Below are 18,040 nucleotides of genomic sequence, written 5' to 3' on the forward strand. Positions count from 1 at the left end.
CGTGATAAGATGGTACTAAAATTATTCACAGTTTACTCATTTTTTCTAAAATTATTTTTTTACGAAATAACAAAAATAATAACCCATAATAAAAGAGATATAATAATATGGTGACTAAGTAAAGAGAGATTTATCAAGTGCTAAGTTGCGGATAAAGCCCAAAACAATGTCCCAACATCAATTCGCGAGTAATGGGTCTTTCCGGGTTATCATTAACCCGACCCGAACCAGAAACCTACTTCCAGGTTCCAGATATTGAGCTGAAAAAGACAGAATCTTTCTCCCCCCTCGAAATTTCCTAGTTTTCTCAAAGAGGAAAAAAAATTCAAAGCTTATAAGGAAATCATGGCGTGTTTCTTACAGGCGCCAATGGCTTACTCAATCGTGTCTTCAGCTTCTTCCTCTTCTAGAGCTGTTCGGGTACCAAAGCCTTTGAAGCTCAGTTGCGGAGCTTTGGGTGCCAGAAACGCCTCTAAAATCCCCATGCCTCCGATAAACCCTAAGGACCCATTTCTTTCGAAGCTAGCTTCCGTCGCCTCTTCTTCGCCCGAAACGCTTGTTAATAGCTCCGTTAATCCTGATACGCCGCCGTTTTTGGACTTGTTTGATTCCCCCAAGCTCATGGCTACTCCCGCTCAAGTATGTTTTATTGTTTGATCTATTTATTTTTGTTAAATTTCTTTCTTCATATGAACTTTGAACGTTTTGAATGGAATTATATAAAATTTTAATGAATTCATTTAGATTATATTTGGGAGCTTGGATTTCACAAGATGGAAATTGTTTCATAGAATAATTATAAATTCAGTGATGATTATTTTTCTGTTTTTACTTTTGAAGTTTCTATATATATATTATTTAGAAAGTCATGCTTTTAAAGGAATTGTGAGAAGTTCTGAATGGAAGTATAAAAAAATTTAGTTAATTAATTTAGGTTGTATTTTGGGAGCTTGAATTTCAAAAGATGTAAATTGTATAGTGGAAGTATAAATGAAAGTTCAATGAATATTTACGATATCTTTAAATATTAATTGGAATTCTTATGAATATTTGTGATTTTGGAATTCATTTGCAAGTATAATTATATTGAATCATAAGTAATTTATATAACTTTTGAAAAGTTCTGAATGGAATAATAGAAAGTTTTGATGAATTAACTTAGGTTGTATTTAGGAACTTGGATTTCAAAATATGTAAATTTTATGATAGAACATGTTCAATGCTTATTCATAATTACGTTTTCAAATTTATTTGAAACTCATATAAATATTTGCGATATTGAAATAATTATGTCGAATATTAACTAATTTATGCATGAAAGAATGGAATCCAAAATTTGCATTCTTGTTTCCAGATAGAGGATTGATCTTTTTTATTTTAGTGATTAAATTTGTATTGACTGAAATAATGTGAATTAATTGTTCATTGAAACTGAACTAGGTGGAAAGATCAGTGTCATACAATGAGCACAGGCCGAAAAGCCCTCCACCGGACTTACCTTCATTGCTTCTTAATGGTAGAATAGTTTACATTGGCATGCCAGTAAGTATTCTTGAATTCCGATTTTAGGAGAGATGAGGTTAATTTTTATAATTATAATTTTGCTGCCTTTGCTTTATCAATTTAGAAATTATTTGTATGAAAATTGCAAAACAAGGTGTTGGATAGCCACAATCATTGTTTATGGGCATTTTTAACACCCCTACAATCCTAGTTTTCATGTTCTTTCAATTTTGTTAAGAGTTTTGAGATCACCAGTTCCTGGAAAGTCTCGTTCGCGTGGGACCATTTGTATCTATATGTATTAGGATCCTGATTCATGAATCTCTCAGTTTAGAAATCAAAATAAGATGAACAAACTATTTTCTCCGGACTCTTTTATAGTTCAATAAATGTTGGTTGATTGTATATTGCATTATAATTCTACAACTCAGAGCACCGTTTCCTAATTTGGACTGTTATGTTGCTATTTTAAAATGTTCAAATGGTTTATAACTGGTTTTTATAGTTCAGCTCGTGCCTGCAGTTACAGAGCTTGTAGTTGCAGAACTAATGTATCTTCAATGGATGGATCCCAAGCAACCGATATATCTGTACATAAATTCTACAGGAACAACTCGTGATGATGGTGAAACGGTGAGCTTCGCTTATGGAAACTTTAATTTGATAATAAATCGATTTATTGTTCAATATGGAATAGTTTTTGTATCTCATAACTTCTGGAGCTGTTAGACTGATACATTAGTTTTTAGTTAATAAGACAAAACTAAGACAACTAGAGTCAAAATTTGGGTTTTCAGTCTTTTGTGTAGGTTCAATGCATTATAAACCTTCAATGCATTATAAACCTGCAAACACGAAACTGTATATAAACCTGAATACCCTCTGGATTGTAAATACTAGTTTCTTCTTCTTCCATGCCAGTGCTTCTTCTGCTTGTTATTAGTACTCGTATTATGTTTGTGTATGTGTGCAGATGTAGGTTCTCTTTATGGTCTATATTTATATAATTTAAAACTCTTATAACGCAGGTTGGAATGGAGACGGAGGGTTTTTCCATCTATGATGCACTTATGCAGTTACAAAATGAGGTGAATTTTCGTTCTTCGAAGATATCAATCTGTCTCGTTTTCTGTATATTGATAAGAAAATTTTCTCTGGATGTCTCGAGTTTATGTTACTTTGTTCAAGAATGAGATTAGCTTTTTTCCCCTTTATTCCTGGTATTCCTTCATAACTTGGTAAAATTTGTGCCCAACAGGTACATACAGTTGCTGTTGGGGCTGCTATAGGTCAGGCTTGTCTTTTACTTTCAGCTGGAACTAAAGGTAAACGGTTCATGATGCCTCATGCAAAAGGTACGATGCAGCTATCTTGTCTGTGATTCTAAATTTAATATCTATTCTCTTCTATGATGCTATCTTTTAAAATACAATCTCTCAGGTGTTTACTTGTATTCTATTTCAGCTATGATCCAACAGCCTCGTGTTCCATCATCTGGATTGATGCCAGCCAGTGATGTTCTCATACGTGCCAAAGAGGTACGGTGAAACTTCTTATTCTTTACTGAGAAATGTAATTAAGGTGTGTTTGTTTAACTGAAAACAACTTTCGGAAAATGATTTCTTTCCTTTAAATGTTCATCATCCTGAGCTCTTCTTGGAGGCTTTTATAACCTTTTTTTGAGGCTGCAACTTAAAGACCGAAACTGTGTCATCTCACTGCAAATTTGTTTTGCAGGTACTAATAACAGGGACACACTTGTGGAACTTCTAGCCAAGCACACTGGAAATGTAAGTGTGATGAATCAATTTTGTTCTTGTTTGTTAAAAATAGAACCCCCCCCCCCCGGATAATAATTATAAACAAATAAGGAACTCATTGTATGATTTTATATTTCATTAGTCGGTAGAGACGGTGGCTGATGTGATGAGAAGACCATTTTATATGGATGCTAATAGAGCTAAAGAGTTTGGGGTCATTGACAAGGTAAGTGCAGTTAAACGGTTGGTAGTTATCTTTCATGCATATATGATATGCTTTCTTGTTCCGATTCTTCATTTTTCTTCAAGTATACACGTCCAACGCATATCCGGAAACGGTATGCAGATATGACCCTCCAAGAATCCTCTAATTACCGATAAAGAATGTGTTGGTTACAAACTTGTACTTGATACTCAAACCTAAGTTCAAGTAACATAACTGAGATATGTGTTTTGGATACAGATCCTATGGCGTGGTCAAGAAAAGGTAATGGCGGAAGTTGCTTCTCCCGAGGAGTGGGACAGAAATGCTGGCATCAAAGTCATGGATGGCTTTTAGTATCCAGACTCCAGATGGTGGATACTATTCGTTGTAAGTGAATTCACCTCCATTTTGCCTTTGTTGAACCAATTATGGTCGAATAGGTATATATATTCCGCCATGAAACTGTAGATGCTCGTTTTTGTCCAGGGTCCAATACAAGATTCAAAGTGGATTGCAGGACTAAAATAAATATAACAGTTTGCAACACCCAGTTGTCTCTCTTCAACCGTTTCGCCTATAACTGCAGCAAATAACCAAGTCAGATTTTTTGGGAGCCAAGTAAGAAGCAATGAGGCAAACGGTTATGGAAAAAGGGTAAAAACTGATGGAAACAGTTTGTAAGTGGGGGCACGACTTGATGAGTATTTTGGGGGAAATAAACTGTAAAGAGTTCAGTTTTTAGGATTAACCACTGGAAAAGGAAGACAAAAAAAGAAAAAGGAGTAAAGGGGGGAGGCTACGCACAAGAGAGGAAGCACAAAAGATTTTTTTTTCCTTTTCATTCGCTTTACACAGAAAAACAACGGATAAAAACAGTGTAAACAATATTTTTTTTAGATTAAAAAGATCAAACAGTGGGTGTAAAAGGGATTCATGTAATTGATCCATTCAAAAGCAATAGAAAACAGAGGGGTTCATCAGCAGCAGAAAACAAAGGAGAGAAGAACAAGAATAAGTGGGAAATTGAAGAAATTACAAGAGCTTGTTTCTAACATGGACAAGCAAACGAGCTATTCAGATATGCTGGACTTGGCTGTGTAGCATATTAAAGGCCTTCAAAACGAAGTTCAGAAACTCCACAAAGAATTGGAAACGTGTACATGTGGGTGCAAACAAAGCTTATGATGATTGCTCGACAGGGTAAAGAAACAAAGTTGTCTGATTTCCAAATTTTGAAGGCAAGACTAATTTAGTTGGATTAACTTGACTTAATAAGGAAAATATAAGATAAACAAAATCAAAATCAAGTTACAAGGTAGTTTCTAAATCTGATTTTAGGGAATTTTTGTTTCTTTTTGTTTCTGTTTTTCATTCGAATTAAAAAAATAAAATAAAAGGGATTGACGTTAGTCTTAATAAAAATATTTTCTTTCTTTAATCAAAACAGTAAAGAACGAAAGAGAGAGAGAGAGCTTACCTTGGTCGAGCGTTCGTGGCTCTCAATCGAAGGGATTTTAGGCATGGTGGTCACCATTTCTGTTAGTTGAGTAGAGGAAGAATAGAGAAGATGAGAGGAACGGCTGGGTTGTTTAGTTTAGAGTTAGGTTAGGTTTGTTATTTAGGTTATATGTTAAAATTTTAGGGTTAATTAGCTTTTAGCCACTGAGTCCTTAGAGTGTCGTTTAATCCCTATAGTTTTTGTGTTTATTTTCATTTTGGTCCCCAAATCGAATGTTTTCCTGTTTCCAATTTTGCATCTTTATCTTATGCGTTTTAATTTTCAGTCCCAAATGTTATATTATTTAGTTTTTGTTATTTTAGACATTTAACTTCTGAATTGTTGCATGTTCGTTTTAGTCCATAAATCAACATTTGCATGTTTATAGTTTTGTCTCTTTATTTTACCCGCATCTAATTTTAGCCCTAAGTATTCTTGTATTTAATCTTTGCCGTTTTAGACATTAAACTATTAATTTTTGCATGTTACATTTTAGTCCCTAGTTAGAAGTTTGCATGTATCTAATTATGTCTATTTATTTTATGTTCATTTAATTTTCGTCCTAAATATTGATTTGTTTAATTTATGTTGTTTAGATATTAGACTTTAAGGTTTTTGCATGTCACATTTTAGTCATGTGGGCATGTTATTTTAAGTTTATGTGATGTTGCATATTTGGCATAACATTTTCTCGGTTTTCATTTTAGTTTTACATGTGGTCTCAGTTTTATGTTGATCTTGATATATGTAATGCATTGATAGTTTTTTTTTTGTGGTCTTTGTTTAATAGTAATTTTAGCTTTAGATTTATTTACTCATTTATTTTAATCGTATGTTTAATTGATTTTTACATGACATCATTTTTGCATAATTTGCATGATAGCCTCACTTGCATAACTCGACATATTCATAATTGGATTAAGGGTAATATATTTTTAATTTAAAATTATTTTAAGTGGGCAGTCATAACTAATTTGAGGTCCGCTTTTAATGATTTTAAAATAAAAGTGTATCCCGAAAGTGAAACAAAAAAATTGATTCGTCACCTAAAATTTGGAAACAAGAGAAAAAGAAATGTTCGTTTATTTAAATATATCGAGAAAAGATTGTTATATCTTTAAGATCTGGTCTCGATATTTGTAAATAATCGAACATTCTTTATCTTTCTAAAATGACTCAGTAATTTTAATTTAATTTATTTGAGTGTTTTTTAGTATTGTAAAATTCACTTTTTTGTTGTTTTACGGGATTAAAAATTAAATTAAATTCGATTTTGTAAAGTTCATTGCAAAGACGTTAATTAATCGACTAGGTACCGATTTAGGGCGTTGTGGGGGTGCTAATCCTTCCCCACACGTAATAGACTCCCGAACTCATTTTTTTGGTAACGCAGACCTCAATTTGTTGTTTTAATTAAAATTAATTTTTATTTAAAATGACAAAACGTTTTTGGGTGTCCAATCACACCCTAATCAAAGATTGGTGGCGACTCTTTGAACTGTATTTTTTTCGATCGTAAAGGAAATCCAAAATTTTTCGAAACGAGAGGTTTTTAAATCGCATTTGTTTTTAAATTAAAAATCAATTGAAAGAGGCAAATTAAAAATTAATGTGGTTTTTTAATCTCACTTTTTCACCTTTTAGAAAAAAATCGTTTCGACAGCTTGGCGACTCTGCTGGGGATTACTTTTTAGAGAGTCATGCCGATAGTCGATTAATTAAGTGTCTTTGGAAATGAAAATTATAAATTCGTTATAATTTGGTTTTTGATCCCTTGTTTGGTTTTAAATGAATTTTTGTGTGCATTTTGATTTGTAATTTGATTAACCAATAAATAGTTGTACTGATATGTTTGTTAATGGTTTCAGATTATTTGTGTGTTGGGATTGATTTTGGAGTGCTTTTATTATGTGTTTTTTCGCTTTTCCTCACACACTGCACAGTTGCATTTTCATGACATGAGCTAAAACCCCGCTCCGTCCTATTTAAGTAGGAATGAGAGACTATGCCCTCGTGTGGTTTTCACCTCCGCATGGGATAGTGGATCGCTCCTGGAGCTCACACCTTATGGTCCTCGTGATGGTATTCACCTCCTCACGGACATAAGGAGGTGTGTTCCCTCGAAATTGAACTCGATCCCCTAAAGCCTGTGATGGGCCAGGATTGAGGGTTCGGTAGCCTAAGAGGGCACTGACAAGGACAATTCGAGAACCTATTACTTTAGAACCGAACCCAGCATATAGTGAACATAGAGCCTGAATTTGGGTCGAGCCTAACCCGAACCTTAAGAATCCCGTGAGGAGTGTCCACAAGGAAAAGCTTTTTGGGTCATTTATTTTTGTTTTTGTGAATAAATGCATGCGAACTAGATATCATGCGGTTAGGTTTATTTTTCGAACAAGCATGCGAATTAGATATCATGCAGTTAAGATTTCTTTTTGTGAATAATGAGGCATGGGGGTAGATATCATGTTGGGTAGGATTTGCTAAAGCATGATTGGGTAGCAAGCATGTGAGGGTAGATTTTATTTAATGACTTTGATACTTATTATTTTGTTGTTTATATTATGTGTACTAACCCATTTTGTTATATGTCTATTTTATTTTGATTTTATTGCATTTGCATCTTCATGTCATCCAAAGGTGTTAATTCACAAGTGATTGACTAATAAGAAGGCTAGTCATAATGAGACAAGAAATTCTTAACCATGTAATCAAAATCGGGAGATCCAGAGATTTTAAGATGATTCATGAAGAAGGACGTCCGATGAATGAAGAAATTTGAACCTGATTGAAGAACGATTCATGAAGAAAGACATACGATGAATGAAGAAATTTGAAACTGATTGAAGACTGATCCATAAAGAAAGACATCCTGAAGATGTTCCTTCAGGAGATAGATGCAGTAATGCCAAGGACGAAAAGACCCTTCATAAAGACGTGAAGAGCACTTTTCATTGAAAGTGGAGATGGAGATCCCAAGATTCAATTCAAGGACAATCGATTTCATCAAATATGATAAAATACGCCGACCATTTTGGAGATGCAATGCCAGATTCCATGAAGAGTATGATTCAAGGAAATGAAGAATCACAATTGTATTTTGATTACATGGTGTAATGAAATCTTCTTGTCTAAATGAAGGTTGTTCTATAGTGGTCACTTTTGGAATTAACACCTTTTGCATTTGCATTTTGCACCCACATTTGCATTCGCATCGCTTTAATTTAAGCACTTTTACACGCATCAATCATGAAAATGTGATAGTAACTCATGAAAGATACTGTGACAGAAGCTTTGGAAGCAAATTGAAGTTACTCTGAGACGTGTTTCTAGAAAGAGAGACAACAATGAATGAGATCTTAGCACGAGTTAGTAAGATCGAGAGAATTCAAGAACAGCTTGTAAAGACCCAACAAGAAATGATTGATGAAGCAAGGAAGTTCCAAGTTGAATCCAGGGGAAAAATGTCCAAGTTGATGAGCATGATGATTACAGTGATATACGGGGAGAAATCATCAGATGACCCTATTACACAAGAAAATATGAAGACTTCGGGTGAGAATCTGAATGTTAGTGGTGCAACCAATGTGATGATAGCAAATGATCAAGAACAGATGAAGACTTCGGGTGAGAATCTGAATGTTAATGGTGCAGCCAATGTGATGATAGCAACTGATCAAGAACCTGTTATGGGATGTGGTAATTCAAGTCAACTCCAAAAATCAAATAAGATTCCAGAAGATGCTATGGAGATCATACTGGGAAAAACAGAAGTTAAGGGTGGAACTTCTAATACGAAAGTGGAACCGGACTCAAAGAAAAGAGGCATAGAGGAAGTTCAAGTGTCAGTAAAGAAGGCCAAAAAGAATAGAAAGAAGAAGAAGAGGACATCTATGGTTCCGATTCCGATCTCATATTCAGATTTGTTACCCTTTCTCTTTGAAAGTGGGCTTCTAAAGTCTTTTCCTCCGAGGTACAATACTTATTTGCGTCCAGATTGGCAAGGTGTCAAAAAATCATGCGGTTATCATTCTCATGAGTTTAGCCACTCTACAGAAGATTGTACGATCCTGAGATTTAAAGTTCAAAACTTCATCACGGAAGGGTTGTTATGCTTTGAAAATGGAAAACCTAAACTCCCCGGAAGTTCAAAACTTATCGATGAAGGGAGATTTGCAAATCAATGTCTCTCCCAAGATGTTGGTCAAAAGTTAAACCTTTAAAGCGAATGTTCCAGTGGTCAGTCACAAGGTCTTCAATATGATCATAATAACGGCAAGGAGAAAGTGGGATCAAAAGAGTTTTCATATAGCCAGATATATCCAAAGTTGCTCCAAGCCCAACTGATTGTCCTACGTCTGGCTAAGCCTTTGCTGCCCCCTTATCCGAGTTGGTATAATGAGGATGTTACTTGTGAATATCATATTGGAGCCTGAGGACACTCCATCGAGAATTGTAGCAACTTCAAGTGACAGGTTCGAGATCTTTTGGCTCATGGAGTTATAGAGGTGGATGCTCAGCAGTTGAAAATTAATCGCCAGAATAAAGTTGATGGGGTTGAAACAAGTGAAGTACATGCCAAAGAGAGTGTTGAAAAGGAGAAAAATAAAATCAAGGAAAGGGAGATATGTGAAGCAGAGATAAAGGACTCAACTCTTGAGACCTCTTTGATGCTAAAAAAGAAGATAGAAGTGGGAAGTAACAAGAAGAAAGTTAAAGAAGAGGTAGTCCGAGACTGGCCGCAGAAGATGTCTTGGGAAAATACGACCCTCAAGGTTTTTCAAGTGCCCATTTCCGACTTGTTATCCCCTTTAATCAAGAATCAGTGCCTCACTCCAAGGCCATTAAGAATGAAGACTAGCCCATCCGCTTATGGCTACGACCCGAATAGTGCTTGTGATTTTCATATAGGAGCATTAGGTCATCCCACTGACAAGTGTATACCGTTGATGGAAGAGATAGAAAATCTCGTTGATAAAGGAGTCATGACACAAGAAATGATCGAGATATGGGGAGAGAATGCGGATAAAAACCCTAATTCAACGGGGCACCCGCCATTCTAGGGAAAGTAGGGCCTTTTGGTTGAACAAGTGAAGGTTGTGCTCCACCACAATCGCATTTCCCATTTGCAACATCATGTTTGAACTTGTTTTTCATCATTTCTCAGTTTTTTTTATATATAATGATATTTAAATGAACTCATGTTACTTTAAGAATGGCGATCATTGAATCAAATCCATGATTTGAAATTCTTCGAATATCAATTGAATTAAAAGCTCTTTAATGGTTAGAGTTATAAGTTTTTGACAAAATGACAAGGTTGAAACATGATAAAACAAGGACCTTGACTTTATCCCAGAAGATACAATTGAACACCATACCTTTTTATTGCAGGGATCGATATAGCCTTTTTCTATCATAATAGAATGAACCATAGGCTTAGTATTCAGATATGCATAGGAGCGGACAACATGGGGCATCTTTTGCGTATGACATTACAAAACTATCTAGACCATACTTTTGTTGACGACGTTCGATGATGATTATGATCTTTACGGATGGAATAGTCGAGTAGATGAGTCTAGTTTAGGTCAGTTGCTTGTGAATTGAACTCTAACGATGAAATTTTCTGACTTTCAACAACACCTAGACTATGACAGGTTCTTCTTGACAAGCTTAAGAAATTGGATCCGTATACCCAGATTATAATAGTATATGTATATAATAAAGCTTGAGCTGTCCCTCTAGAGCAATTGGTTAAAAGCCCCGGCTTTATGGATAGAATTCAGCTACCCTGATAAAGATGATTATATTATATGTCTACAATAAAGCTGAGCTATTCCGCTAAAGCAATTGGTTATAGAGGAAACTCGAAAGCCCTGGCTTTATGAATAGATTATATTCAAACCATGACCTTAATCGGGTACTTGGCAATTCGGTGTATGCTCCACTATGATTGTCAAGTCAAAGACTTTGTGATGAGATGAATCCTTCAGCTAGCCCGATAAAGGGAAATTACAATAAAGCTAATTTCAGCTAGCCAGACAATGGAAATTAAATCAATTTTATAAATAAGGAGTGATGGCAAAAATGGACTAAGGGAGATAAGGAACACCTGTTATAGTCAATTTCACACGTGCACTCAGAAATTTCATTTTTAGATCGATATTTCTGCACTGCCTTGGTTAGAGGAGTCTACGAGGCTTGAACAAATGAAAGATTTCAGAGAACTGAAATGGAAGTGTTCTAGAAAGTCCAATAATGGATTATGCTAGTTGCATCATTTTGTCCGCATCCGATTAAAATACCAAGCCAAAAAAAGAAGAAGGGCATATTGCAATATTCACGATGACTGAGAAGGAAATGATATTTTGGTGGTTGAAACCTTAGAAAATAGTAAGCCAACCTGAAACCAACCCCTCAATTTTGACACTTGTCAAAGAGCTATAACCCTAAAAATATTAAAGAGCTATTGATTCTTTTGATATTCTGTGAACTATTGTTTATGATTTGATTCAATTGTGAGTCTGAATTAAGGGGCAGTGTTTTACAAAATTATTTCATTCTTTGATCCTTAAAGTAAGAGAAAAGGGAAAAATATTTTCAAACAGGATAGTCTTAAATGTGAAAGGTCCTTGAGGTTGACGAGGTTTTTTTTGCCTCCATTGAAGAAAGAATAAGCGATGCCAGAACATGAAGCATTCCACAGTGTTGAAAGCAAATAGTCTGAGAAATCAGAAGGACTAAGGAATGGAGCTTGTAACGTTTCCTTGTGACGTTGTCAGTAACCCATCAAGAAGAAGATGATATCATCATTCAGAAGAGGCACATTTTACGACTTGTATAAAAGCACAAGACATTTTTTTAGAAGAATTGATCACTTATTAAGTGTTTAGGGCAACATGAAGAGAATCCCTCAAGATATTCGGCTATACTGTTGTGTAGCGGCACTAGAATTTGAGCATTCAAAGTCAAGAGATTTTGGTACGAAGGGAGCCGTGAATACCCACATTGGGGCATGACTGAACCCCCATCATTTTGAGATGACATGATTCGGACGAAGAATGCATTGAGAATAAGCCTTACAATTTGAGGTTTTGGGGCATTTTGAAGACCCGTACCAGTAAAAGATAATATTGGGGCATGACTGAACTCACATCATGATGAAATGACAAGATTCAGACCAAGAGGACGTTGAGAGTGAGTCTTACAACTTGAAATGTTGGGGCATTTTGAAGGCTTGTTCCAGCTAAATGTATTATTGTGGGGCATCTTTAGAAGCCAATGAAGACCTGTGGAACAATCATTGAATTGAAAAATGGTTCCAATGGGATAAAAATGTATGAAGAATGAAAATGGTGAAACAGTGACAGTGGAGTTTACCATATATGATCATGTTGTCCATCATCAATTGCATTATTCCAGTGATTTCACATGCATTAATGTTGGCGAGCCAAAATATCCCATCTTAATCTCCATTGAGTTTTGGTATCCTTGTAATACCATGCAAAAAAACTCTAAGCGCTTTGTAAAAAGCTTCTCCAATTGAAAGATATGGGCAGAAGCCACAGGAAAAGATGAATGTGTTAAATATTTTACGAGCCAGTAAATATGATGCAAAATCAATGTTGAGATCATGTGTTGTTTCCATTATCCAAGATGAAGGTTGTCTTACGCAATTCCAAGGTTAAAATGAGAAATGATGTGATGAAAAGAAATTTGGATGGGTCCTCTTGGCGTCATGTTTCAAGAGTCAAATCAGAACAGACATAGCTATCCCTTTAATCTTGGCGGAGTTTGGTAGTCATGTACATAGTCTCCAAAAACGGGGCAACACAATCATGCTTCTGACCATAGCGAGAAGTAGAGAGAGAAAACACTTTCTCTGAAATAAAGATAGATAACAAAGACGACAAGGAGATAGAAGAAGATCAGAGGGCTCGTCAAAAATGCAAGTTGGAAACTATGAGTTGCTACACGGGTATATAAAGCAGATCCTGGAAAGGAATGATCAAGTATAAGAAGACTAAGTTCACCACTTTGAAGTCAAATGAAGATGGAATCGGCATTTATGCATTCATGAGAACATCATTTGCATAAAAGAAAATGCATTACACTAATACATTTAATTGCATTTGTGTTCGTGTTTCATGCATAAACACATGGTTTTGACAGATCTTCCAGTGAAAAGAAAAGATGCACGATGTCAGAAGCCCAATAAGTCGAAAGGAAGATTTCAAACCTCAAACGTAAAAAATCACATTTAGAGAGGCATACCCTGAAGAATTGAGAGGTCTAATCCACAGAAGAAGCATTACTCTAAAGTGATAACCATCAGATATAGAAGAAAAACAGAGATGTTCGCGTATGAAAAGAGAAATCACTCGATTAAAGTGACTTGTACACAGAAGATTGGGGCAAAGCCAAGTCTTCACCAAAGAGTAGTGAAGCAAATCCATTTTGAGCTTTCACTAAAGAGTAGTGAAGCAAACCATCTTAAGCCTTCATCGAAGAGTAGTGAAGCATATCCTTTTTAAACCTTCTCGGAAGAGTGTTGGAGCAAACCATCAGACTATCAGATGTAGGAGAAAAAGCAAAATTTCTCGAGTACAAAGAAAAGGAAATGCGCGCGAGGAGTTATTAACCGATTCAATGTCCCAGGAAGGGATGGGTTCAAATGACAGTCAAGTCAAGGAAGACTCTCGCATTTAGTTGCGGCGAGACAAGTTCTCACAAGAGAAATGAATTCAAAAAGATTCTCTTAAATTCTAAATTTTTGAGTATAATGATTTTCAAATTTTCAAGCACACAATAATGATTGATAATGTTTGATTTTCAGGTTCGACCTTCGAAGCAAATCAAACTTAAGTCTTCACGAGAGAGTAGTGAAGCAAATCATCTAGAAGTCTTCACAAGAAAGTAGTAAAGCAGAAGAAGATGTTCGAGTTCCATACTCCCTAGAGAAAGAGGGAGCGAACCCGTAAGAAGGAGATGTTTGAGTTCCATACTCCCTAGAGAAAGAGGGAGCGAACCAGTAAGAAGAAGATGTTTGAGTTCCATACTCCCTAGAGAAAGAGGGAGCGAACCCGTAAGAAGAAGATGTTCGAGTTCCATACTCCCTAGAGAAAGAGGGAGCGAACCCATAAGAAGAAGATGTTCGAGTTCTATACTCCCTGAACGAATAGGGAGCGGACCCATTTGTTGAAGATTGTTCGAGTCCTATACTCTCTGAATGAATAGGGAGCGGACACGTTTATTGAAGATCGAGTCTTATACTCTCTGAAGGAATGGGAGCGGACCCGTTTGTTGAAGATTTTTTGAGTCTTATACTCCCTGAAAGAATAGGGAGCAGACCGTCATTCGAAGATTTTTCAAGTCTTGCTTATCCTGAAGTAACAGAGAAGCGGATTAATCTTTTGAAGTTCTAATGGCCGGACAAACTTGATTATCTATTGATCTTTGCTCTATTCTCGTTACACGACAATGAGCAAAGAGGGGCAGCTGTAGATGCTCGTTTTTGTCCAGGGCAATACAAGATTCAAAGTGGATTGCAGGACTAAAATAAATATAACAGTTTGCAACACCCAATTGTCTCTCTTCAACCGTTTCGCCTATAACTGCAGCAAATAACCAAGTCAGATTTTTTGGGAGCCAAGTAAGAAGCAATGAGGCAAACGGTTATGGAAAAAGAGGGTAAAAACTGATGGAAACAGTTTGTAAGTGGGGGCACGACTTGATGAGTATTTTAGGGGAAATAAACTGTAAAGAGTTCAGTTTTTAGGATTAACCACTGGAAAAGGAAGACAAAAAAAGAAAAAGGAGAAAAGGGGGGAGGCTACGCACAAGAGAGGAAGCACAAAAGATTTTTTTTCCTTTTCATTCGCTTTACACAGAAAAACAACGGATAAAAACAATGTATACAATATTTTTTTTAGATTAAAAAGATCAAACAGTGGGTGTAAAAGGGATTCATGTAATTGATCCATTCAAAAGCAATAGAAAACAGAGGGGTTCATCAGCAGCAGAAAACAAAGGAGAGAAGAACAAGAATAAGTGGGAAACTGAAGAAATTACAAGAGCTTGTTCCTAACATGGACAAGCAAACGAGCTATTCAGATATGCTGGACTTGGCTGTGTAGCATATTAAAGGCCTTTAAAACGAAGTTCAGAAACTCCACAAAGAATTGGAAACGTGTACATGTGGGTGCAAACAAAGCTTATGATGATTGCTCGACATGGTAAAGAAACAAAGTTGTATGATTTCCAAATTTTGAAGGCAAGACTAATTTAGTTGGATTAACTTGACTTAATAAGGAAAATATAAGATAAACAAAATCAAAATCAAGTTACAAGGTAGTTTCTAAATCTGATTTTAGGGAATTTTTGTTTCTTTTTGTTTCTGTTTTTCATTCGAATTAAAAAAATAAAATAAAAGGGATTGACGTTAGTCTTAATAAAAAATATTTTCTTTCTTTAATCAAAACAGTAAAGAACGAAAGAGAGAGAGAGAGCTTACCTTGGCCGAGCGTTCGTGGCTCTCAATCGAAGGGATTTTAGGCATGGTGGTCACCATTTCTGTTAGTTGAGTAGAGGAAGAATAGAGAAGATGAGAGGAACGGCTGGGTTGTTTAGTTTAGAGTTAGGTTAGGTTTGTTATTTAGGTTATATGTTAAAACTTTAGGGTTAATTAGCTTTTAGCCACTGAGTCCTTAGAGTGTCGTTTAATCCCTATAGTTTTTGTGTTTATTTTCATTTTGGTCCCCAAACCGAATGTTTTCCTGTTTCCAATTTTGCATCTTTATCTTATGCGTTTTAATTTTCAGTCCCAAATGTTATATTATTTAGTTTTTGTTATTTTAGACATTTAACTTCTGAATTGTTGCATGTTCGTTTTAGTCCATAAATCAACATTTGCATGTTTATAGTTTTTGTCTCTTTATTTTACCCGCATCTAATTTTAGCCCTAAGTATTCTTGTATTTAATCTTTGCCGTTTTAGACATTAAACTATTAATTTTCGCATGTTACATTTTAGTCCCTAGTTAGAAGTTTGCATGTATCTAATTATGTCTATTTATTTTATGTTCATTTAATTTTCGTCCTAAATATTGATTTGTTTAATTTATGTTGTTTAGATATTAGACTTTAAGGTTTTTGCATGTCACATTTTAGTCATGTGGGCATGTTATTTTAAGTTTATGTGATGTTGCATATTTGGCATAACATTTTCTCGGTTTTCATTTTAGTTTTACAGGTGGTCTGAGTTTTATGTTGATCTTGGTATATGTAATGCATTGATAGTTTTTTTTTGTGGTCTTTGTTTAATAGTAATTTTAGCTTTAGATTTATTTACTCATTTATTTTAATCGTATGTTTAATTAATTTTTACATGACATCATTTTTGCATAATTTGCATGATAGCCTCACTTGCATAACTCGACATATTCATAATTGGATTAAGGGTAATATATTTTTAATTTAAAATTATTTTAAGTGGGCAGTCATAACTAATTTGAGGCCCGCTTTTAATGATTTTAAAATAAAAGTGTATCCCGAAAGTGAAACAAAAAAATTGATTCGTCACCTAAAATTTGGAAACGAGAGAAAAAGAAATGTTCGTTTATTTAAATATATCGAGAAAAGGTTGTTATATCTTTAAGATCTGGTCTCGATATTTGTAAATAATCGAACATTCTTTATCTTTCTAAAATGACTCGGTAATTTTAATTTAATTTATTTGAGTGTTTTTTTAGTATTGTAAAATTCACTTTTTTGTTGTTTTACGTGATTAAAAATTAAATTAAATTCGATTTTGTAAAGTTCATTGCAAAGACGTTAATTAATCGACTAGGTACCGATTTAGGGCGTTGTGGGGGTGTTAATCCTTCTCCACACGTAATAGACTCCCGAACTCATTTTTTGGTAACGCAGACCTCAATTTGTTGTTTTAATTAAAATTAATTTTTATTTAAAATGACAAAACGTTTTTGGGTGTCCAATCACACCCTAATCAAATATTGGTGGCGACTCTTTGAACTGTATTTTTTTTCGATCGTAAAGGAAATCCAAAATTTTTCGAAACGAGAGGTTTTTAAATCGCATTTGTTTTTAAATTAAAAATCAATTGAAAGAGGTAAATTAAAAATTAATGTGGTTTTTTAATCTCACTTTTTCACCTTTCAGAAAAAAATCGTTTCGACAGAAACGAGCTGGTTTCTCTCATAGCAGAAAGATAAAAACCTAAAAACTACAGATGCTCTCTTGTTTATTCCCAAGGTTGCAGTCTACCGATTCAGGGTGCTACGACTGTTGATGTTTGTCCATCCAACGTATTAAGACTTGTTTTTTTATCTTGCAGCAGGGAGTTCGTAAGCCAGATCCGTGACGTCTGTAACAGAGTCCGACTTGGTAGAAATAATCTTTTGAGGAGTCTTGAATATGCAGGAAGGAACACCATTGCAGTGATTCATTTAGCTGAAATATATTGCAGGTTGATGGAAAGATAGGGATACCTCAGAACAATGATGGTTTCTTTTTAGGTTTAGTCAAATTCTGTATAATCTTACAAATTGTTGATACAAAATCCCCAGTGGATATAGATTGTTAGATTCATTTCCAATTAATGGACCAACTAAACATTGACTGATGCGGCTAAGGATGAGTATTCGGTTGTGTTTTATTTTATAACTTAAATTTTATTTTAATTTTTTTGAATCAGTTGTTTGAGTTTCTGTTTAAATTTAATTATAAATATTTATAATTTTATGATATTAATTGGTTCTAATTTAGGCAGCTTTCTATAATAATATTATACAAAGTTGAGGGATACAATTGAAATTTGAAAATCAATCAATTAATTATTATAAAAATTTTGAGTTATTTGAATCTTATTTTATAATTTAAATTGTATTTGAAATTTTTTAGGAGTTTTAAAATTTTAAATTCAGTTAAGTCGACTTTTTCAATGTCTAATTGGATAAAAAAAATTTGAATAAAACTGAGTTTTTCTCACCTAGCAATATTGAAAATCATATCAGAATAACATTTTTAATACGGAGGTAATAAAGACCAA

General features: G+C 34.7%; 1 protein-coding gene across 2 annotated transcripts; it reads left to right on the forward strand.

The window, feature by feature from the left end:
* The first annotated feature begins 290 nt into the window (after positions 1 to 290).
* LOC120177170 (ATP-dependent Clp protease proteolytic subunit-related protein 3, chloroplastic-like) lies at positions 291 to 17,546 on the forward strand. Of its 2 annotated transcripts, none has more exons than XR_005521387.1 (10): positions 291 to 639; positions 1,441 to 1,542; positions 2,014 to 2,136; positions 2,532 to 2,591; positions 2,762 to 2,858; positions 2,968 to 3,041; positions 3,241 to 3,293; positions 3,406 to 3,489; positions 3,727 to 3,855; positions 17,327 to 17,546. XR_005521387.1 is itself a non-coding variant. In XM_039183393.1 (10 exons), the coding sequence occupies exons 1-9, from the start codon at positions 346 to 348 to the stop codon at positions 3,820 to 3,822; spliced, it is 975 nt and encodes a 324-aa protein (XP_039039324.1). In that variant the 5' UTR covers positions 291 to 345; the 3' UTR covers positions 3,823 to 3,855; positions 17,327 to 17,546. The 2 variants fall into 2 exon arrangements, 1 of the variants encoding a protein (XP_039039324.1); XM_039183393.1 differs by having other exon boundaries at positions 2,968 to 3,046; positions 3,254 to 3,293.
* Positions 17,547 to 18,040: the final 494 nt, after the last annotated feature.

This window comes from Hibiscus syriacus, unplaced genomic scaffold (genome assembly GCF_006381635.1).
Source record: "Hibiscus syriacus cultivar Baekdansim isolate YM2019G1 unplaced genomic scaffold, ASM638163v2 tig00112285_pilon, whole genome shotgun sequence".
Lineage (NCBI taxonomy): Eukaryota > Viridiplantae > Streptophyta > Magnoliopsida > Malvales > Malvaceae > Hibiscus > Hibiscus syriacus.